Below are 23,897 nucleotides of genomic sequence, written 5' to 3'. Positions count from 1 at the left end.
AGGTCATCGTCTACAAAGGAAAGAGAAAACGCCTTAGTCTGTGCAGACTACCAACTATAAATAGTGAATTATGAGTTATAGGCTACAGAAGTCTCATTTATATGCTCAACTCTATGACTGAATAATATTGGACTTGAGTTTCTGAAAGGACAGAAAGTAACCCATATGGTCTGGCACCTGCTCCAAAACCTCGGCACTTGCTAATAACAAAAACTTTGAGTGGCCTCGACATGTTTTTAGCTAGCATTTGGTAATGTAATTATGAAATACAAATACAGGTTTGTTTTGAAATACTGTGGTTAAGTGTGAACTTTGATTTATGCAAACTAACCGGTTTGACAATTAGTTGAACGGACTTAATATACGTTTTATATTTCTGTCATTCACTTGTATATGAATAGGGCAAACCAACAATGCAAAAAAGTAAAAAAAAAAAAAAAAAAAAAACATCTAAAAACTCTTAAATCAAGAATAATTTTCGAGAAAAGTAAAAATGTTTTGTTTTCAGTGATAATATCTCAAAATTAGGTGGCTTAAAACACGCTAAATAATCGGTTAATGGGGAAAATAAAAGCATATTGTTTTGTTTTTGTTTGTTTGAAATAAGATTATTTTGTATACCATTGGCAGATTATTTGCTTGTTTAAAAAAAAATCACCTAATTTTGACTTTTTCATGAAACAAAACATTATACTTAACTTATCTAGACTTCTTTTTTATATATTTCTTAGAAATTTTAATTAAAACATGACAAAAATTAAGATAAATGTACCATTTAACAGGTTGAGACATCAAGAGTATTACGTTGACAATCCTTTCTAATGAATTTCATTACAGAAAGTTGCAGTTAATCTTTCTTCTATGCATAAATATTGCCATGATACACTGATTTAAATGTAGCTGTAACAAATCCATTAAATTGCTAAGCTCTGAATGCGCATAAACAATGGGTCTAAGATAAACATACAGTAGTTTATGTATTTTCTAGCTTTCACAAATGTATTTTCTTGTATATGGCTCCCTCCGGTGGAAAAACACTCTTGACTTCAGTGCAACAAAGAAGAAATGACATATTACAACAGATTGGTTCTGACTGAGACATCCATAAAAAATAAATCATAAACTTATACATGTGATCTCATTAAGACAGTGAAAAAATACATTTAAACATGTCAGTTCATCAATGTGATACATGTTAACGATTAGTACTGTAAAAAGAAAGAAATGAGCCAAACTCTTAAGATTCGTGTATTATTTTTATGACTCAGTTTACACAAGCTCACGATAGAACTGTCAATGATATTGCAGAATAGCATAAAACATACAGTATAAACAATTATACAGTATAAAAGAGACGAGTTGCTAACTTAATACTTAGTCAAGATACTGTTCTTTAATGCAAAAAGCTATTTGTTGACTTTTGCTTTAAAAAAAAAGCAAGTAAACATGTTACCTTAAAGGGCACCTATTTTACCCCTTTTTTAAGATTTAAGATAAGTCTTTTGTGTCTCCAGAATGTGTCTGTAAAGTTTCAGCTCTAAACACCCATCAGATTATTTATTATACCTTTAAGAATGTTGGAATTTTCTGATCTGAACACTATGTAGCTGTTTTTGTTGCCTGTGCCTTTAATGCTAGTTCTCCCTGCCTACCATGTCAGAGAGTGTCTCAATCTCCAGCTGCGTCAGATAAACAGCACAGTGACAGACATGAAGGAAGCAGATCTTATTTAACGTTTGTGAAAAAATACTACAGTAAGAACTTTCCCAATGATTATTTGTTAAATGTTATGCTTCTGGATATTAGGAAAAACCCATGTTATCTCTTACTTTACTCACCGAATATAGACCCCCAGGACTCTATTTTCTAAAAAAAATTCAGATTTTATTTCTGACTACTAGTTTTACTAGTCAAAACTGATAAAATACTAATTGTAGGAGACTTTAACCTCCACATAGATGACACTAATGATACATTAGGGCTTGCGTTTGCAGATTTATTACAATCACTTGGGATAAATCATAATGTTGTTGGTCCAACTCATCACTTAAAGCATACATTAGATCTAATTTTGTCTCATGGAATTGAGGTCATTGATGTATAAATTATACCACAAAGTAATGATATATCAGACCACTTCCTCTTACTATATAAGCTGTGTTTACCTGAAATTAGCTGATCTGCACAGATATATTGCCCTGGTGTATCTCCTGTCCACTAAAGACAAATTTACAAATAACTTACCTGATCTTTCTCTATTTTTAAATGCACTCACAAACGCAAATGACCTTGATGTAGTAACTAGCAGTATGGATGCCATCTTTACTAGCACACTAAATACTGTGGCACCCATCAAATTAAAAAAGGCTAGAGAGAATAAAATTACACCATGTTATAACAGTCATACTCGTGCTCTCAAAACAGCAACTCATGCTCTGGAACCAGTGGTGTAGTCCTAAAAAAAAGGTGGTGTACTATTACCCACCGAACCCACCCATGCTGTTTTATCATTTTACCTGAACGTTTCAGCGAGACATCATTCAGTTAACTTCGAAAAACCCACAGCTTCTGTGGGGTCAGGTTGTCAGGGGGGCGGGAAATGGCGCAAAATTTAAACACAAATGCACCAATTGCAACAAATTAGGATGAGAGTTAAAAAAAAATTGGTATACAGTTAAAGGAGTATACCAAGGGTATACGCAATTATTGATCCTCAAAAGTCGTAATACCCAAACAGGTAGTGGAAAAAAGTAGGCATACTGAGTACACGTGCGTATAGCCCCGACTACACCACTCTCTGGAACATAAGTGAAAAAAATAAATTAGAGGTTTTAGAATTGTGTACAAAGATAGTATGTTTAGCTATAGGAAGGTTCTAAAATCTGCCCTGTTGATAAACAGCTATCAATTCGGTGGGTGGGGAAACTCACTACTACACAGGGCCGGAGTGAGACTCCTTTTCAGCCCTGGAGTTTCAAGCCTTAGACCGGCCCACCTCAGTTCACAACAGACTATATTAAAATGATGTCATTTCCAATTCAGTTTCTAATGGCATTATCACGTCTTTTTCAAGGACACAGCTGCTTTAGAACTTTAAATGTTTTTCATAAATATGAGAACATTAAAGTGTAGCTAAATCTCTAACACTATTCTTCAAAACATCGCAATGTCCTTTTCTGCAATATCTGAATATATATTCTGTGCAAAATTCTTTATAGATATTCAGTCTATTGTAATGGTGGGCACACACAAAAAAAAAAAAAATTATGTCTTAACACTAAAAATTAGATTAGATTAGATTAGATTTAACTTTATTGTCATTACACATGTACAAGTACAAGGCAATGAAAGAGAGAAAAAAATTACTCAGGTGAGGTTCAAATTCGGGTCTTAACGCAACATGCTGACCACTGGACCACAATGGTGCTGTTATACTAGTGCGTTTGGAAGAAAAAATGAGTATTACACTAACACCTGCAAGACTATTTTAACCACAGTATTACTTTCTATTGATGGCTTAATCTTTTTCTCCCCTTTTAAGATTTCTGATCAAGTTATGTCAGATTTATTAATGTCGTGAATCATCAGATTTTTATTGAGCAGGTGTAATATTCATTAATATTAATTATTCGAATTATTTTTCACTAAGGTGCCGTGCTGTTTGGGGTCGAATGATAGTTACATCATCACCTGCAGGCTGCATTTTGCTCACGGGGCTGCGAGAAAATAAATACAAAGAGCGGAGCTGCAGCAAAATAATGAATAAAAAGAGTGAGGCTATGGTCAACTAAATAAATAAATGGAAAAAGTGCGACCACTGAGAGTGCAAGCAGCATGGAACTCCGGTTCTCGTGGCCAAAAAAAAACGGGCCGGCCAACTGGGAATTCTCCCAGTCCTCCCGGTTAGTCAATCCGGGCCTGCTACTACGCCACATTGCGGTGGGTCTCGAAATGGTAGGGATTTGGATCCTATTTTAACATCATGAAATTAAAAAAAAACTACAAGTTTAAAAAAATGTAAAATAAAAAAATAAAATAAAAAAAGAGAGACTTATTGTCTTTATATCACCCCTGTGGACACACCTACACACATTTCTGTACAAACAGCTTACAAAGAGGATTTTCATCATAGGTGCCCTTTAAAATGATTCTGTAGCAAATTGTGTATAATTATACAAACTAAGTCAGAGTACATTTTCAAGTTACAATGGGTTAACTTACTTCAAGTAAAGAAACTAAGGTCACACTTTATTTTGATGGTCCGTTTGTTGAATTTAAGTTACATTGCATCTACATACCAACTTATCCTCATTAGATTATAAGTAGACTGTTAGGTTGGGGTTAGGGTTAGTGTAAGTTGACATGTACTTGCAAAGTTTCTTATAGTCAGTTATATGTCTGTTTAGCAGCAGTATCAACAGATATTAAGCAGACAATCTACTAATACTCAAATGGACCATGAGAATAAAGTTTTACTGTAACTAATCACTGTTTACAGTTTATGAACACCAAGACAATTCTGAAACTACAGTACAGTACATGACACAAGCTGATATTCCTCCATTTCTTTATTAACTGCTGAAGCATTGACAGTCCCTGCTTGAAACAAGCACAGTTCAGACATGGAAGGTGTTTATTTTTTATTAGTTATTGTGATGCATATAAAAGCAAAGTCTTAAAATAATATTTTTACCTGTCAGACAGAGTTTGGCGCTGTGGATGTGTAGCTTTCATGGCTATCTGGTGTCTTATTTTTCCATAAATAAAATGTTCTCATGTGAAAGGTTATCGTTGATGGACGTAGAGCTGCCAGAAAACCTGGATGCGAGTTTAGTACAGGCCTCAGGGTGAATAAAATCAGTATTTGAACACCCTTTGGAAATGGACAGAAAGTTCATAGAGTCATATTGTTGAGTTCATTTCACAACACGGGCACCTGCATGTCAAATCAACATCAAACTGACATTGATGTTAAAAAAACGCACGTATTCTTGATATATAACTGACATTTAAAATTGATTACAGGACAGTAATTGATTTTTTTTTTTAACTTCCCAGGTTCTGCAAGTTGCAATGTCCTGAATTTTGATATCCAATCTTAAGTCAATTGTAATCGATTAAGTCAATTGTAATCGCAGAGCCCAGGGGACCAGAGTGAGTGCTTCGACTTGGTACCAATAATCGATATATGACGTGTTTTTGATGCCAATGTTAGAGGTCAGTTTGATGTCATTTTGACATCAAGTTAGTCAATTCACATCAAATCCATTTGCATTTTTAAGTGTTTTTTGTTGTTATATCCACTGTATGTTTGTGTACATTTGTGTGCAATACACATACCTGCGTTGTGTTTAAGACACAGAAAACCACAGTCAGAAGAAATTGCAGATATGAATCACGGATGATTAGCAAAATGTAACCGATGGCCCAGGACAGGCCAAGCATCACTGCCAGAGAGAAACTACTCAAAATCTTATTTTTTAGAGGAGTTGTCCGTGATCTACATGCAGGATGAGGGTTATTAGTGAAATGTTATTTCCTTTATTTGATAACTGAAGCTTTTTTCGTCCTAAAATACTCTTACCTGTTTAAGTTGGGGTTTGTCTTGCAGATGTTGTGGGAGAAATGCAGCAGTATTGCTGCATTTGAGATCAGCATGAGCAGTAAAGGGAGCACAAATCCCCAAAACATGGGTTTTCCCATACTGAAGTTCAGATTGTGGTCCAGTGCAGCCAGCCAGCAACTGCAGGAAAAAGATGTAAAGATGCTAATAAATTAAATCCTTAAAAATAAAAATAAAAAATTTCAAAGAACCTAAAATATTTGTTTCTTACAACTCTTCTTGTCGGTAACCTAAAGGCTCCTTTACACTGTAGGTGGTACCCAACGAAATGCCAACAATAACGGCAGGCACACCTAAAAAAGATGATATGCTTATTATACTGGAGAAATGATTTCATGTTTAGGGCCTATATTTATTCATTCATTTATTTTCCTTCCGCTTATTTATCAGGGGCTTATTTCCAATCCTTATTTATCAGGGGTTTCCACAGTGGAATGAACCGACAACTATTCCGGCATATGTTTTACGCAGCGGATGCCCTTCCAGCTGCAACCCATTCCTGCAAAACACCCATACACTCTTACATTCACACACACTCACACTGCAGCCCATTTAGTATATCCAATTCAACTATGAATTGGAGCGCATGTCTTTAGACTGTGGGGGAAACCTACGTCAACACAGGGAGAACACAAACCCCAGCCAGGACTCGAACCAGCGACCTACTTGCTGTGAGGCAACAGTGCTAACCACTAAGCCACTGTGCCTCCTGTCTATAAATATTAAATAATTTAATAATTATAATACTGCTCACCGAGTAAACAATGTTTTTGTTTATGTCAATATTCATTCATTCATTTTCCTTCGGCTTAGTACCTTATTCATTAAGGGCCGCCACAGTGATATGAACTGCCAACTACTCTGGCATATGTTTTATGCAGCGGATGTGCTTCCAGCCTCAAACCACCACCATGCTGGCAAGTTTATGTCAATATATGCAAGACAGCTTGAGCATGAGGATCCACGTTGGAGGATCCAAGGATATTGCTTAGCATATCATAACTTACGGATTGTGTGGCGAATTCCAACGAATTCTTCATGTCTCCTTTTAAAAATTGTAAATTTTAGTATGACTGAACTTCTATGAATTAGGCACTAAACTGTCAAAACGTAAAATAGTTACGTTTACTTTTGAGATCCGGCTGGAGGATCGTCACATAAGCGCGGAAAAGAGATGTGTACCTGCAAAAGACATTGTTCAGTCTGAAATGTGTGTGTGAGTGAGTGAGTTAGGGTGGTGTGTGTGGGGATGTTTTCTGTCTCATGGATGAATATAGTCTGAATACCCATTTATTTCTTATGATGGTCACTTTTGACCGGGAACACCACAGGTGTTACAAGGTTGATTAAAACACTCAAAATTGAATGAAAGAGGTGATCATCACTTTTAAATGTTCAAGTGCATGGGTGGAGGATATCATAAGGACTTGAGGCAATCAGATGTAAAACACAATATTTATGAGTGATTAAAGCTGCGGTCACACTTGGCTTTTCCTCCCATAGACTTCCATTCATACGCACGCGAATGCGTCAGACCGGAAACGCAAGGTCATGCGTCCAGTTTCGCAGGTTGCTGCGGTGCAAAGTTCAAGCTTGGTGAACTCTGACCTGCAAAATCGCATCACTTGACTCCATGAGACCAATCGAGGATCAAAACATGACCTCTCTGGACAGAAATTTAAAGCATGGAGCAATGCTCGCTTTTTTTAATGTCTAATCATCTTGTTTAATCCCGCCCCTTTTCGCAGCGCCGCACGACAGAATTTCGCACACACAAAGCCCAGTGTGACCACAGCTTTAAGTTGTAAATTGGTCAGATTTGACATGAACACGACCATAAAACAACACACATTTGTACACATACAATGTCTCCTACCCCATCCAACAGGCAAGGCGACCTTTGGAAACCACGCGGGTGTTCCTGATACATGGTTTTTGAAGAGGAGGAACACATTAACACCGTACAGAGTGTTCCAAGTGAAAGTAGCCAACAGGAAGAACTGAAGCAGAGCTGTATACACCGTACAGGGACCCTGGTCTGGATACGTGTGGTAGTCAGATGCAGGAACTATGTTTTGGCTAGACTTTGCCACAGTCAGATGTTTGACAGGGTTGTTTATGCCGAAGATGAAAAGCAGGTAGAAAACCATCATGCTCATGCAGACGTTCACCACTAGTAGAGTAGGGTTGATTCCTCTTGACTTCCTGCAACAGAGGTACTATATAAAAACAATGTCTTAGTAGCTGTGTCTTTGTTAGACTGGGAAAACAATAAGATTTTACCTGGTTATGATTTGGTACACTGCTGTTACAGACAGACCCACTACAGACAGAGCACAGCCGATAATGCTGATCCAACTCAAGGCTTCAGAATACTGATAGTTGATATTAAATGACTGCAGAAAATGCAGAAAATTCTGGTATCAATGGACCTCAATTCACAGTATCAAGGTAGTGAATGGTTCTTTAATAGTGAATAGTTCTTTAACCCTTTATAGGGCATTCAGTGAAATAGACATTGAAAAAAATTCTGGAGTGTTACTGTGGGTTATTACAAAGATTGTCTGACTTTTGAGAAAAAAAAATTATAATCAGTGTACATAAAATTAATGTAAATAGTTATTTGTCGAGTAAAGGGTTAAGAAGCCATTTGGAAAATAAAGGTTCTGTATTGGCATCATTTGTTCATTGAGATCAATTGATGTCAAATTCAATGTTGAATTCACTTAAAGGTTATTTTGGGAACCAAAAGTAGACCTTCTACACTTATCTAAATAGCATACTTGCAGTAATGTCCAGGGGCGTAGCGGACATTTTAAAAGTGGGGGGGACGGCTGTATGAGATCATATGTTCATATAATTATTAATCACCTGTTTCTAAATGGTCTGTCTCTAAAAGTGAGGGGGACGGATCCCCCCATCCCCCCCCCGGTTGCTACGCCCCTGGTAATGTCACAACAATTTTTGGTTCCCCAAAGAACCCTTCAAATAACTATTCTTTAAAGAGTTATATATTTCTTAATCTACAGGAAACAATTTTTGAAAAATTAACCCCTTAACTGCTGCCCCCACTTTTTGAACATATACATGAATATGACATGTTCAACTTAAATGATTGCCAATCTTCAATGCTGTAAAATTAGGTAAATTAAACAAAAGTTATGTGGCTCAATGTTTATGAAAATAACAAAACAATGAATCTATATTTCAATAGTATTTCAATATATTTAAATAATACATGAAATGTGCATTTTACAAAACATGTTTTAGCCTAAAATTGACAAAAAAAATTTATAAAAATCAAAGCTACATTTCTGTTTGAAGCATATTCTCAATTTAAAGTTGATTTGTCAAAAAATTAGCTTTTAGTAAGATTTTGTTTGGCTGCGGTACCTCCAGTACAGTTTCCATTCATAAATATACAAGGGCACCCTCTATGTTTTGAGGAATATGAACAGTTTTTTTTTTCACACTTTTGACAATATTTGTAAAGTAGACATGTAATTCTATAGTAGTATGGGCAGTTTGGTGGGATTTGAGTTGAATTAATCCACTAAAAACATCTAAACACAATTTTACATGTGGATTGCTGTAGCAAAAGTAATGCTAGCCAACTCTGATGAGTATCCTTGTTGCAAACTAATAATTGACTGTTGTGCAGGATTATCTATCAAAAATCAGTCTGCAGATATTGAAACTACCCAGCAAGCATTTTTCCTTTTTTAAAGATGTCTAATAGATGTTTAATAGACGTCTAAACATAGTCGTCTTGGCTAAATTTGGACTGAAAATCTAATAGGTGTCTAAGAAAAGGCCAAAACTAGACTATTCATCAAACAAACAGAACTGAATGACTACTCATATAAAGTCTGTCTAATCTGTCTATTTGACGACTAGTCTAGTTTTGGGCTATACTTATTTGATGTCTATTAGATTTTCACTGACAGCCCAAGTTTAGCCTTGTTTTAGCCAAGCTGTCTACGTTTAGATGTCTATTAGACAAATTGTTTGTTGGGTAGACATTTTAGATTTTAAAATGATATGTAGTTTCCCATGATTGCTCTATGTTTAGACTACAATATTATGGTTTAAAATCGGACAGTAAATGGTCATGTAGGTGGATAACAGTAAATGTTTTTTAATCTATCACTCTTCCTACGTAACAAAAAAAAACTGTGGTAAAATATTTATACAAAAGTCTTGGACCTTTCCAATGATAAATAGCTTGAAGTGATTGAAATTTGCAAGTAGATTATGATAATAAGTGTCCCAGTGGTGGGACAGTGACAGTTAAAGATTTTTTCCACTATTAAAAAAAAACATTTTGTGGAATTAAGAGGCTATTGAAGAGTCCTTACTGAAGCATAAACTCCAAAAAAAGAACCTTTATTTTTAAGAATGACTAGTTGCAAAGTTTTTTTATGAAAGCAAAATGGTTCTTTTAAAAAATTGTTTAATAAAAACTGTTTCAAGGAATCCCAAAACATATTATTCCTGTTATTCTGTGGAATTGCTGGAAAAAAATACAAAACCTTTGTTTTAATTGGCCATTTTAGTCAAGTAAGTAATATTTAAATCCTTTTCTTACCATCAGAATGGCGAAGTTTGTTTTTACAGTTTTAGGTATACAGCTGCATTCTGCCTGACCTGATGGGCCTGTTGTTTTGGAGCAACCATCTGGGCTCCAGTCATTTTTAGAGTAACTCCAAAATACACATGCAAAGTCATTGAGAGACATAGTGCTATCTGTCTGAAAGGTTAATTAATACACACACATGTCGACCTATCAGTTTAAAAGAAAATGTTTTCAGTGGTATGTGGAAATTTGTTGAAATATTTCATCAATGCATTTTCATTGCTGTATACCACAAATCACAAAAGTGTGCCAAAGAAGGTAATGTTAGACAAGCTGCTCACCGATTCTGTGACTATAAACTTAATTTGATCAAGTTGAGTGATTTCTGGAAGGTTGGCAGATATCACTCTTCTCTTGGTATCAAGAGTAGGCTGAAAGCTGTTTGACTGGAAGAACCGATCGTTATCATAAAGGACGAATCCAATATCTTTATTAAAATCTACAAAAAGAGCAAAACGTAATAACAGACATCACTCTCAACAGATCCTTTAATCTGAAAATACCTCAAAATTAAAGAAATAGAAACGTCGAATTCAATTTCTAACTCCAGCCTTACCTTGACTGAATGCGACATTCATTTGAAGGTCTATTACATCTTTGAGACTCTTAGTTTGTGTCGTTTGCAGTTTTATTCTGTCAGGTAAAAAGTTGTCACTTTGACCTGGAGCAATAAAGGTAAGGACTGTTAGTAGCATGTTAACAATCCAACCCCTTGTTCACTATTTTACTTTAGGTTTTATTCATCCTCCTTTTCTTGTGAGATGTATTTTCAAACTCCAAAATAGGACTGCACAACAAATCAAATTGAAATCAAATTTGTAATTTAGTTCTGTGATCAGTAGTAAATCTCCTCCGAAGGCCAGAGGGCGCTCTTCGCATGGAACCCGCAAGTATGCCACAAAGCCATGATAATAATACAAGTAAATCAAACTACTTTTATTGATCCAATGTTATTAATAATCACACAACTATGAAATAATCTTGCAGAAAACTTTAATTCTGGTACTATGTTGAACGCACACGGAAAGAACCTATATATATGTTTTTATATAGAACCATTTTCTTAGAACGCAAAATTACCCATTATGCTTTGCGTGTATGCGCAAGGAGAATGCTAAGAACCTCCTGTTGGCAGCTGATGCGTATACAAAGTCACATTTGGACAGCTTTGAAACGATAGTTTTAATATATTTTATTTGCTTTTAACATCTTTGAAGTAATACTGCTGTCGATCAGCGCCACCTCCTGGACTGATCGTTTTAAAAATGTGATCTAATAGGATGGAAATCAACTGCTGCGAGGTATTTTTCCTTTGTTGTCAGATAACATCTTGTGCTATTTGAATGAAGCCCCATCATTGCTAAGGTGAATATTTTCCTCTTCTTTTCAAATATATAACCTACCCAAACAAATGTAATTCACCAAAATGTTTGACACACACGTAGCCTGTACTGTCCCACTAACACATTGATTTAATAAATCTCACAAAGTGAAAATAAAGTGTTGTTTTGCAATGTTAGAAAAACGCAAACCGTGGTAAATACTACACAACACAAAACTAACTAAATGAAACATAACTGCTCCCGATTAGAATCAATAGGCAAATCAGCCAGATTAGTATCAGTAACAGACTTTTATTGGTACTTCTGTGTGTGTACATTGAAGAGCTGCGTATAGTATAACAGCTGACAGGTAGGGAACACTGACGCTGTATTTCAGTATCTGATCTGATGGCAGACACTGAGTTAGGAGAACGTTTGTCTCTCGCGCTTGAACCGCATGTGACAGAAGCATAACACACACCTTTCAAAAGTTGTGGATCACAAAAACACTCTGCAAGCCACTCAAAACGGTATTCACAACCATTTTCGGATTATGATTTACCAGTTGTAAACGGAAGTTCTTAGCATTCTAGCGAAAGATGCTGGTCGCTATAGCGGCCTCCATGCAGCAACGAAGAAAAAGGTCAATAGGTTTTGATATTGGTTTTTAATATATGTCACATATATAAAATTGCCTGTTTTCCTATATGTACATATATGTGCCAATTTTTAAGTGTTAAAAAGACGTTTTTTTGCATTTTATTTTTTTAGTTAGTTTTTAGTTATTGCCTTGATAATAGAAAATATGAGCTAAGCTTCATGTATGACCAAGCTGCCAAAGTGAGATATGAACTATATAGGAGACACATCTTGTATGTACATACCTGTATAGAGCTTATATGTGGATATAAAGAAGTAATACATGAGACCTAAATGGCCTGTATATGTACATATATACACCTCAATTTTGCCTAAATGTGGCATATATAAACATATATGCAGCATATATAATCATATATGTGCATATATATACTGCTTATAGGTTTCATATATGCACATATCCTCATATGGGTTCTTTCCATGTGGGAAGTTATGAGTTTGGAGTAAAAACATGTTATTAAACATTATTCATGGTATTTTCACATGCTTTCAGATGTGGCTGCAACACAGAGCTGTAGATCACTGATAAGCGTGATGTCAAGTTGCAAAATTATTATCTTCGATTTCAGAACCATGCCGATTAAATAGTCTATGATTTTTGCATAGCTTGTCAGCAAACTATTGCATTCACAACACAGTCTTAATGTAAATATGTACCCCGTGTACATTTCTGGAGAGCGCAAATTGTGTAGCCTGAGGTACGTATGGCTGGATTTCATCTTTAAAGCGAATGCTACAGGGTGGTATGACGCCACCAACGGGTTCTGTTTCTGTTCACGCTAACAGCTGACAACTGATGTACGGCAACAGACTTTAGCTGCAGAGAGGAGTTGACCGCAATAAGGGTTTAAGTGTGGAGAAGAACGGTTCGAGAAAGCAGGTACAGTGTAAAACAAAAACGAAAGGCAAAAAATAAAACAAACAAGAAAATATTAGGGTGAGAACATGGTAAGATCTGAAAATGTGGTAAACATAAGGTGGCTTGTCTTTTTCTGAATTGCTTTTGAAAACACTTGGGTTTATGGAATGGGGAGGGTGGGGAATCGGTCAGTCGTTTGGTTGTTCAGTCAGTCAGTCGACAACGGCCTCTGGTGGATTTACACGAGAAGAGCAGTCACAAATGGCACTCGGAAAAGAAACTTGAGATCTCGAAAAGCGTACACAGCAGCCTCTGGTGGATTCGCAAAAATAAAAACTACAAAAAAATGTACCCCCTTGGACATATTTTGTGCTCTCCAGAAATGTATACAGGAGTACATATCCATAATGAGCCTGGGTTGTGCATTCAAGTCCTGCTGGGAGGTTCCGTCTTATAAGTTGACGAGTCATAATAACAATGTCACTTTTGTTGGCACAAGAAGGCATTGTACAGTACCTACTTTTGGTAAATTACAAGACAATACAGCAGGGTTTGTTAACTCTGCTTATAGAAAACGAATATCAACGAATTCGGATCAAATGTGTTTTATCAATGATAGCCACAAGAGTTTATTTTGCATCCATGAATTGTACCCACTGATCTGTATATAATAAGATATATCAACGCTATCTCACGGCAATTTAAATCCTGTTGATTCAGTGGCTAATTCGTATGAATTAGTACAATATCTTTCCTACAATTTAGTAAAATTTGCTCATCCCCTAATGGTGGTTGGGTTTAGGTGTGGGGCTTGGTGCCACACCTCCTTTTAAAAAAATGTACATTTTTATTCGACTCAACTCCACGAAACTGACAAAACATAAAATACATGTAGTTATGTTTCCTTATGAATATAGGCTGGATATATAGTGGTATTTATATAATTCTCTATTATAAATCCATGATTCCTCTATGTTTCTGTTGACAAACCACTCCACTCTGTTAAACTCAGATGTTTTCCACTCATAACAACTTTTTGGTGGCGTTCATGTACATTTAACCCTTAAATACAATTTTCCAACATGACTTGAATGCACTACAGTATATGGCTCTGTGTAGTAAACACTGCTCCATCTGAAAGCAAATGCTGGAGATTTAAACCTGATTACAGAACTGGCATTGCTGACAAAATGGACATGAAAAACACCTTTGTTTAATCGTGCAGCCCTACTACGAAATATTCATACACTTGCCTTTAAAGAAGGTTAATTGCACTTGTCGGATTGGCGTTTGCCCCTTCAGTGACTGCATTGCGATATTCGGTTGCACCAACAGTGGATTTGAATTCTCACTTAGAGAGATTTCCTGAAGAGTCTGTGTTAGTCTGAAAAAAACAATTAAGCAAGTCAAAAACAAAGTCCATGTGAATGTTGTATATGAAATGGTTCTGTACGTCATGCAATGATTTGTTACTGGGAAACTGCAGAACGGTCGACTGAAGAGAATATTTCTTCCCTTGTGCTCAGAAGTTGACTGACTGTGGCCACTGCTGACACTACAATATCATTCTGGTTCTGTGAGGGAAATAATTGAGGATGGACATGGAGAACATGGAGCTAAAACATCCATCTATAAATTCTACACTTAAAGATTCACTGTTTCAAGACAAATTTGAGTAATATATGGACAAATCCAGCAGCTGGATTACATTTTTTACATTCATTTGTAACCTGACAGTTGCATTTGTCCATATTTTACCCCAATTTGGCTAGAAACAGCCCAGCATTTTTAGATTAGGGATGAAACTGAAATGAAATCAACTTAAAGAGTTAACTCTTCCCCAAATGAAAATTACTCACACCCATGTTGTTACAAAACAAACATTTTATTGTATTCCATACTTGACGTTTTATTGTATTATATACATAACTGATGCACTGCTTTAAATCCAAAGTAAATGTGTGGTCAGTTGTAGCTATATCAGTCAGTATGTTAAAAAGCATGGTTTTTCTGTGTGAAGTAGGTATGGAGATTAATGTAATAGAGAAATTATGTGGTTCACAATATGCAATGTGCTTTGAATGCATATATTAATATTTACAATAATTACGACGGAGAGCTCTTTGTGAAGTAGTTGGATTTTGTGTGTAAGAATGGACTTTGCTACTGAAACCAGTGAGTTGCCACTTTCCAAATGTGTCACTCTCTGATTGACACTTTTATGTTAAAGTACTGCTGGTCCAATTGCATCTCCCACTTATTCTACTCAGAGCTGCTAAATGTTTGCATTCTTTAAGTCATATTTACTCATTTACTGTATGAAACTTTGCAAAACTGTTTTGTAATGGTGTGCTGATGCTTCTCTGAGTGCTTTGGTTGCAGAGAAATCAACTCACTATGCCAAAGATATTTTTCGTCTAATGCTGATTGAATGGGTTAAAATTGCAATACTTTAATGAATATTGTAATTTGATCCAGCATAAAGCTTTTTCTTAAAGAGCATGGTCATGTTTCATAATGATTTTTCTGTTATACAGTAAATCATAAAGCAAAAATTGCAAGACAGGCTCATTGTGAAAACGTACCCCTGTATACATTTCTGGAGATCGTGAATTATGTACCCAGAGTTACGTATGGCTGCATTTCGTCTTGAAACCAAACGTTACAGGGCAGTATGATGCCGCCGACAGCTTCTGGCTTCTTTTCCGCTGTTACCAGTTTGCCCAGTGGCTTGTTGCGTACATTGGCTGACTTGAGACGCAAAGAGGAGTTGACCGCGACGACGGGGTTTGAGTCCGATGAAGAACAGGGCCAGAAAGCAAGTGAAACAAAAACAAAAGGCAAAAAATAAAATAAACAAGTAAATAACAGGGTGAAAACATGGTAAGATCTGAAAACGTGGTAAAAATCAGGCGGCCGCAAGGGCCGAAAACACTATCGGTTGGGTTTAGGAAAGGGGGTTGGTAGAGGGTTCGGTCAATCAGTTGGTCAGTCAGTCAGTTGACAGCGGCCTCTGGTGGATTTACTCAAGAAGAGCAGGCGCGAATGGCACTCGCGGGAGATATTTGAGATGTAAAATGCATACACAGTGGCCTCTGGGGGATTCGTGAAAACACAACCTGCAAAAAAACGTATCTCCAGGGATGTATTCTGCACTCTCCAGAAATGTATACAGGGGTACGTATCCATAATGAGCCTGGGTTGAAAGATTTTGTTGTTATCTACTGTAGTATTGTGCTAGGGTGGGTCAAGCTCCTGATGGGGTGCTCAACCTGTTTTGTGATGAACTAACCCTTTAACTTTTGTTTTCCAACTGAGGCAATGGGTGTAATGCATTGTGTTCTGTGGTGTACTTTTACTGTCAAATTAGTGGGTTGTTTTACGTTGAGTTCTAAAGATGTGTCTCTGACATGCAATGTTTCCGCAGCATATGAAAAAACCATGCAAATTATGGTACACTATCAGCTACACATGGCTAACAAACAGATATTATCAAAAAATTTGTAAACTTTGCATTGCTATTTTATTCACTTACACATTAACTGATAAATTACCTGGTAAGATTTGTGTGTGTGTGTGTGTGTGTGTGTGTGCGTGTGTGTGTGTGTGTGTGTGTGTGTGTGTGTGTGTGTTTAAAAGATGTGTCATAGATATCCAAAAATAGACATTTTGGCTAAAACAAGGCTAAATTTGGGCTGTCAATCTAATTTATTGAGCATCAATCTAATAAGCATCTATCAATAGTGCCAAACTAGACTAGTTAATCAAATAGACAAAAATGAATGGCTACACATGTGCGACGTTTGTACAATCTGTCTATTTGTTGCTCTATTTTACTGACAGCCCAAATTTAGGCCAAGATGCCTATGTTTGGATGTCTATTACAGTGTTTCCCAACGCTGTTCCTGGAGACACCAAAAGTACATATTTTGGATGCCTCCAAAATATGCCTGCCGCATTCATTTCAGGTTTTGAAGTCTCTTCTAATGTTCTGATGAGTTTATTCAGGTGTGTTTGATTAAGAAAAGGTTGTAGATGTGTGTGTTGGTGTGCCTTCAGGAACATGGTTGGGAAACCCTGGTCTATTACATGTCATTTAAAAACTAAATAGCTTGGTGGGTGCAGAATGGAATACTTTCAGGCTTAATAATTACCGTGGTTTGTTGGTTAGAGAGCAGGAAATGAGCAATTTTAACAGCATTCGTGATGTTCTGGGACGTCAGTCGCTCTGGTATGGATGTGAGAATCTGCGTACTGGAGGCCAAACTTTTTTTTACATTCAAATTAGCTCCAGAAACCTTCATTTACAAAACACAATCAGCAATCAGACCTTTCTTTATTTTCAAATGATGCAGCATGTTGTACTTTATCTATGACAATTCATTTTAGATCAATACTCACATCTGCATTAATAGTATCCAGGGTCAAATTACATTTTACTTTGTTTGGTGAATCGAAAGTGCGAGTATTAATATTACAGAATGCCGAAGCTTGAGGGATTCCAGCTGAAAGACATAGATATTTAAAGATAAGATAGATATCTACATTAGATGTCACCTATGCTGTTGTTGTCTCACAATGTGTCAATAGAGCCGCCATTTTAGTACAGGGCAGCACTCCTGTACTATGATGAATGTGGGACCAAGGTGCAGTGTAGGACTGGCCATCCGGAGCCATAGATATATACACATATATACATACATCTATGATCAGGAGTTTTCCCGGTGGTCAGTATGCAAATATTTTATTTAAATTACGAAAATTGTCATTGTACATTACTTTTTTATTTTGATGGATAAGTGATTGCACAGGCATTGCCGAATGCAGTAAGTGACTGTATTATTATCAATAACGTGACTTTAGCACTAAATTTCGTAACATAAACGAAATCTTACCTATAAAATATTATGAGCCCTATCATACACCCGGCGCAATAAGGTGCAAGACGTGTTTCCACGACCTGTTGCTATTTTCAGACCAGCGCAACCTTAATTTTCCCGTCTTCCACCATGTTGTTTAAATAGCAAATCCATTTGCGCCACTTTGAGGACTCATGGGTGTTCTGGTCTAGAAAAGAGGTGTGTTAAGGTGTATTGTTGGCACGTTGCCATTTTGAGAAACTAAAATAGACTGTGCAATAGATCAGCTGAAAGCAGGTCTAAAGTCCAGCGCAGAACACGTCAGTTATGCGCCTCACACATTGCTTAAAACACACAGGATGTGCAGCAATACGAAAACATCTTTACAAATGAAAAAGAATTTAAGGAATAAAATATTACAAGAATTATTATTTTCTATATATATATAATATAAAAACCACTGCCTCCATCATCCCTGGGGGATTTTTCAGTTTATTCACAACTACTTGCTTTTGTATAATGGTATTATTAGTAGTAGTATTATTTATTATATGCATATTTCTTTTGTTTTATTAAAAACGAGCTTAGATTTGTCCACCTGTCCTCGTGCTGCAGATGCTGTTTAACTTTTTTCTCGCTAGTGAAGCATCCAGTTTTTCCACTTACAAAGTCCGCCATGTAAATAGCAAATGCACCATGGCGCGATGCAACTGACTCTTAAAGGGAATGGGAGACGAGACTCTGAATAGTTTATTCTCAAAACCATGCAACAAAACCAAGGATACTCCCTTAATGCTTTTGCGCCCTGCGCTTTAGACTTTGCGCCTAGATCATTAAAATAGAGCCCTATGTCTTTATGCTTTGTTTTCTTCATTTGACCATTACTACACGCGTATGCAGCGCAAAAGTCCAGCATCTTCAAATTGGCCTTAGTCTTGACTAGTACGGTTAAATAACATTTGTCCTGGAAACACTGTACAAATATGGCAACAGTATTGACGCATGCTCAGGGTCCGTATGCGATATCTAGTGTACAGGTATATATCTATAAAAGATAATTAAAGTGTTTTGAATGTAAATAGTAGGTAGTAAAGAGAGTAAAATACCATTTGGTGTATTTGACGGGCACTGCTCTACTGAGGATGCAAACTGGCCTAAGACAGTTTTTGGAAAAGTGAATGCGTTGGGTGTTGGGAATGTTTGTCCAGGGCAGAAATTTGCTGTGGGAAAAAAAAAGGACACACCATACTAAGTAAGGTTAGTAATTTTGAGAACCACTGTTACACCAAAGAATAATGCAATAGTTTTAATGGTTTTTTTACGAATGTTGCAGGTAATTCCAGTCCAACCGTCTGGGCAGAGGCAGATCCCCTTTTGCAAGGTTCCACTGTTTTCACACACCAGATTTGGGCTGGTCACTGCTGTGCTGAATGTTGTACTAGTCGTTGCCACTTTGACTGTTGTACTAGTCACTGTTGTACTTGTTGTTGTACTAGTTGTTGTTGTACTAGTCATTGCCGTGGTGACTGTTGTACTAGTAGCTGTTGCACTAGTCATTGCTGTAGTGACTGTTGTACTAGTAGCTGTTGTACTAGTCATTGCTGTAGTGGCTGTTGCACTAGTAGCTGTTGTACTAGTCATTGCTGTAGTGGCTGTTGTACTAGTAGCTGTTGTACTAGTCATTGCTGTAGTGGCTGTTGTACTAGTAGCTGTTGTACTAGTCATTGCTGTAGTGGCTGTTGTACTAGTAGCTGTTGTACTAGTCATTGCTGTAGTGGCTGTTGTACTAGTAGCTGTTGCACTAGTCATTGCTGTAGTGGCTGTTGTACTAGTAGCTGTTGTACTAGTCATTGCTGTAGTGGCTGTTGTACTAGTAGCTGTTGTACTAGTCATTGCTGTAGTGGCTGTTGTACTAGTAGCTGTTGCACTAGTCATTGCTGTAGTGACTGTTGTACTAGTAGCTGTTGTACTATTCATTCCTGTAGTGGCTGTTGTACTAGTCACTGTTGTATTTGTTGTTGTACTAGTCATTGCCGTGGTGACTGTTGAACTAGCTGCTGTTGTATTAATCATTGCTGTCGTGGCTGCTGTACTAGTAGCTGTTGTACTAGTCATTGCTGTAGTGGCAACATCAGATTAAAGTAAAAACTCATCAGAAAAAGTAAAAACATCAGATTTAAGAGAAAACATCAGATTAAAGTAATAAACTGCAACCAAATTCTGGTTCTTGAATTGTAAGTACATTTGGTGTCCTAGATAAACCTTATATTTTAATAACAAAAGCTTTATGGAATAACAACAGAGATTATATCAAATTATATTTAAAAAAAAAAAATGTTTGTATGTGTTTTAAGAGATAGTTTGCCTTGAAGATATTAATACTATTAAGACTTAAAAAAATATTAAGACTCCCTCTATACCTACCTGTTTTCAACTACTGAATTTGTGTGTGTGTGTGTGTGTGCGTGTGTGTGTGTTTGTGTGTGTGTGTGTGTATGTTTACTCTACTTTGTCACCTCTATGAAGGGTCTCATATTCATCTTATTCTGCAATGTGTAAGGCTTAGGACCAATTCATTTGCCTATGGGAAAATAACTAGAAATTACAAACGGTGGTAAAAGGTCCAACTACTAGCTCTTCAAACTATTTGTAGAATTTGTGTTTATGAAAACACATAAAAACAAAAATAATATAATAAGAAAACTATTTACCATCCTGTCAATAAAGATTCATGTTGAGTTAAACATTCATTCTGTCTTTGATTCTGGTATCCCGTAAAGTTATCAGCTGTGCTTATACATGTTTTACATATAATGCTTTTAAAAATAAAGCTCCATCACTGACTGACATTGATAGATCACAAAGCAGTACATTGTTGTTCAAGTTTAAAACAAAAACAATTTCATTTTTCACAATGCACACTATTAGCTACTGGCTTATTCGTTAATTTTCCTTCGGCTTAGTCCCTTATTTATTAGGGATAGTCACAGTGAAATGACTATTCTGGCATATGTTTTATGCAGCAGATGCCCTTCTAGTACTGGGAAACACCCATACACTCTCTCATTCGCACACGCACTCATACACTAAGGCAAATTTAGCTTATTCAATTCACCTATAGCACATGTCTTTGGACTGTGGGGAAAACCAGAGCACCTGGAGGAAACCCACGCCAACACAGGGAGAACATGAACTCCACATAGAAATGCCAACTGGCCCAGCCGGGACTTGAACCAGCAACCTTTTTGCTGTGAGGCGGCAATGCTACGTCTGAGCCACCATGCCACCCTACTGGCTTATTATACCTGTGTATTATTATAGATATTACCCATTTAAAGTTTGATCTTATTCTACATCCCTAATCCTACCCAATACCTAAACCCAACTATTACCTTGTAAACTATTAATAAACAGCTATTTAGTAATTTATTGAGCTAAACATTTTAGATAATAGTTTATAGCATGAATTGTCAATGTCAATTTCATTTATATACCACTATTAAACACAACCAAAGGTTGACCAATGTGCTGCACAATACACATCGCAACAGAGAAAAAATGTAAAACTATAGCTAAAACAGACAATTTTCATTGATAAAATGCCAAATCAAAGAGATAAATTTTCAACCTAGATTTAAAAACAGACAGGGATGAAACAGATCTAATACAGAAGGAAAGAGCATTCCACAACCTAGGACCAGCTACTGCAAAGACAGTCACCTCTGCATTTCAGCCTCGACTTAGGGATGCATAACAATCTCTGGTTAGATGACCGAAGAGACCGACCAGGCTGATGCTAAATTAACATGTCTGACAGATATTGTAAGAAGGTGCCGGGCCATTTAGCAATTTCAAAACCAAGAGAAGAATTTAAAAGTGACTCAATAGTGCACAGGCATCCAGTTAAAAGCCTTGTAGCAGCAATTTGAACAAATGTAAACGGGATAAGGTTTTCTGACTAACACCAAAGTATAATGAGTTACATTAGTCCAATCTAGTAGTCATAAAAGCATGGATTTTATTATTATTTTTTTAAATTTCGAGATAGAATATAGACTTGACGGAAAGAAGCAGGATTTGACCACTGCATTTATCTGTTTGTCAAAGCTCAACAAATCATCCAGAAAAACGTCCAGATCTTTTACCCAGGGCTTCATAGAAAAGCTCTTAAAGAGTTTGACGGGCCAAACAAAATCATTTCAGTCTTACTCTCATTAAAATCTAGGAAATTCAAAGACAACCAGGCTTTCACATCCGACAAGCATCGCATAGAGTTTCTAGCCCACTTAAACTTGGGTTTAAAGGCAGGTGGATTGAATTATACATCAAAATAAAGCATGACCTAAATATTTAAAGAACTGAAACCTTTAAAGTTCCTGGTAACCAAAAAAAAAAAAAAAAGTTTTCCCGTAGCATCAGAAAATTTGTTTACAAATACATTACAGTCCCATTCATGCAAAGTGTTTTTATTTGTTTATAGTGTGTTGCAGTGTACCTTTCTTTAGTCAAATTAGTAAGCCTATCTTTTTAGCAGGAATTGCAAACACAAACCATAGAAATGCTCCCAGAAAACAAGCAAACAATCAGTATTGTGAGTTGTGCAAACACCACATTTTTAAATACACACGCATTAATCATTATTAAAACATTTTAGTTGTTTATTAATAATTTTAAAAACAATATTAAATGGATTAATTTATATATTTTAATTAATAAATATTATAATAATTTGACCTTACCTGGGACAAACATTAAGAGCAGAAAGTAATCCATCACACAGATATTGGATACAACAAAATAACTACTGTAAAACGAACTGCAAATGGGAACAGCTCTTGTTACGGCCAGGTTTATAAAGCGCAGTAAGGGTGGGAAGTCCATCAGTCAAGGAAGTAGCCTTACATTTCTAATGAAACTTGCATCATAGAATGAGCTAAACTAGGAATTAACAAGAAGACGGTTCAAAACAGTAATAACATTATATACAATTTTTGTGATGCGCAATGTACTTAACAACAGTTTTTATGCAAGTACATGAAAGACACATTACACAAAATGAGAGATTGCATTTATAATAGTGAACAGCCATTCATTTCCAAACTAGCATCACTGATAAATTATACAAATAAATGAGGCACAGCTTGACATTATGACATAATAATTAGGCATTACAAAAAAATCTTTCTTTGTTCTTATTGCTTGATTTGTAATATTACTATTACTGTATTTCTGTGATGTTTGACACAGGGTGAAGCTAAAAGCAGTAAAGAAATAGCTAATTCAAATTCATAATTGGTTCTAAAGCAAGCCCAGAGCATGTCTGGAGTAATATATTTACTATAGCCAATTTATCCATGTACAATATTTAATGCAAGGACATGAGACTATGGTATTTAAATGTAATAAAATTAATGTATAGTAAAATAAATATAAATAAAATAGAATAAATTAAACCGTGTCGCTTTTCCTGTCTGTTTTTACGGTTCTCCTCTTGATTCAGTCTTGGAATCCAGTTTATTTTGGGTTCTTGTCTTTAGGTAAGACTTCAGCGTGAATAAAATGAAAATCTGAACACCCTTTAAAAGTAGAGGAACATAGTTGTCAGTCACCAAACCAGTGCGAGACAAAAATAATATGTTAAAATATCAGCTTGAATGAATCTAACAAAATCTTTTCTGAATCTGTAGTAGGCTACCATCTACTCATACAGTGCTCAGCATAATTGAGTACACTCCATTTTTTAAATTTATATTTTTATCAATTTCTCAGTGAATATGGGTCATGTATTTTGGTGCATTTGAACAAAACTGATTTATTAAACAGATATATTTATTAAAATAATATTTTAGTCACCAAACATAATAATAATAATACATTTAAATTCATGTGAAAGAAAATTACAAACTACAAAATCTCAACAAAATTTGATACATTTTGT

General features: G+C 36.1%; 1 protein-coding gene across 1 annotated transcript; it reads right to left on the bottom strand.

The window, feature by feature from the left end:
• Positions 1-3,227: 3,227 nt before the first annotated feature.
• On the bottom strand, positions 3,228-22,897 carry adgrg7.1 (adhesion G protein-coupled receptor G7, tandem duplicate 1). Its single transcript, XM_056447621.1, has 16 exons — positions 22,699-22,897; positions 19,282-20,076; positions 19,066-19,179; positions 17,502-17,605; positions 17,255-17,398; positions 14,574-14,674; positions 14,354-14,484; positions 10,541-10,698; positions 10,212-10,373; positions 7,907-8,019; positions 7,500-7,828; positions 5,835-5,916; positions 5,585-5,743; positions 5,341-5,500; positions 4,694-4,873; positions 3,228-4,596 (listed from the first exon to the last, which is right to left on the bottom strand). Exons 1-15 carry the CDS (start codon positions 22,838-22,840, stop codon positions 4,697-4,699), a joined length of 2,871 nt encoding a protein of 956 aa, XP_056303596.1. The 5' UTR covers positions 22,841-22,897; the 3' UTR covers positions 3,228-4,596; positions 4,694-4,696.
• Between the last annotated feature and the right edge of the window lie 1,000 nt (positions 22,898-23,897).

Source organism: Danio aesculapii, chromosome 22 (assembly GCF_903798145.1).
Source record: "Danio aesculapii chromosome 22, fDanAes4.1, whole genome shotgun sequence".
In the NCBI taxonomy this organism is placed as follows: domain Eukaryota; kingdom Metazoa; phylum Chordata; class Actinopteri; order Cypriniformes; family Danionidae; genus Danio; species Danio aesculapii.
Note: the sequence above shows the minus strand (reverse complement) of the source record. Positions and strands in the feature narration are given on the sequence as shown.

Excerpts from the sequence above, each read along its gene's own strand:
- adgrg7.1 (XM_056447621.1), bottom strand. The coding sequence starts at position 22,840 with ATGGACTTCCCACCCTTACTGCGCTTTATAAACCTGGCCGTAACAAGA. Across the intron at positions 17,606-19,065 it reads CCCGTCAAATACACCAAATG|CTGGAATCCCTCAAGCTTCG; the intron begins GTATTTTACTCT and ends TATGTCTTTCAG. Across the intron at positions 5,501-5,584 it reads ACAAACCCCAACTTAAACAG|ATCACGGACAACTCCTCTAA; the intron begins GTAAGAGTATTT and ends TCCTGCATGTAG.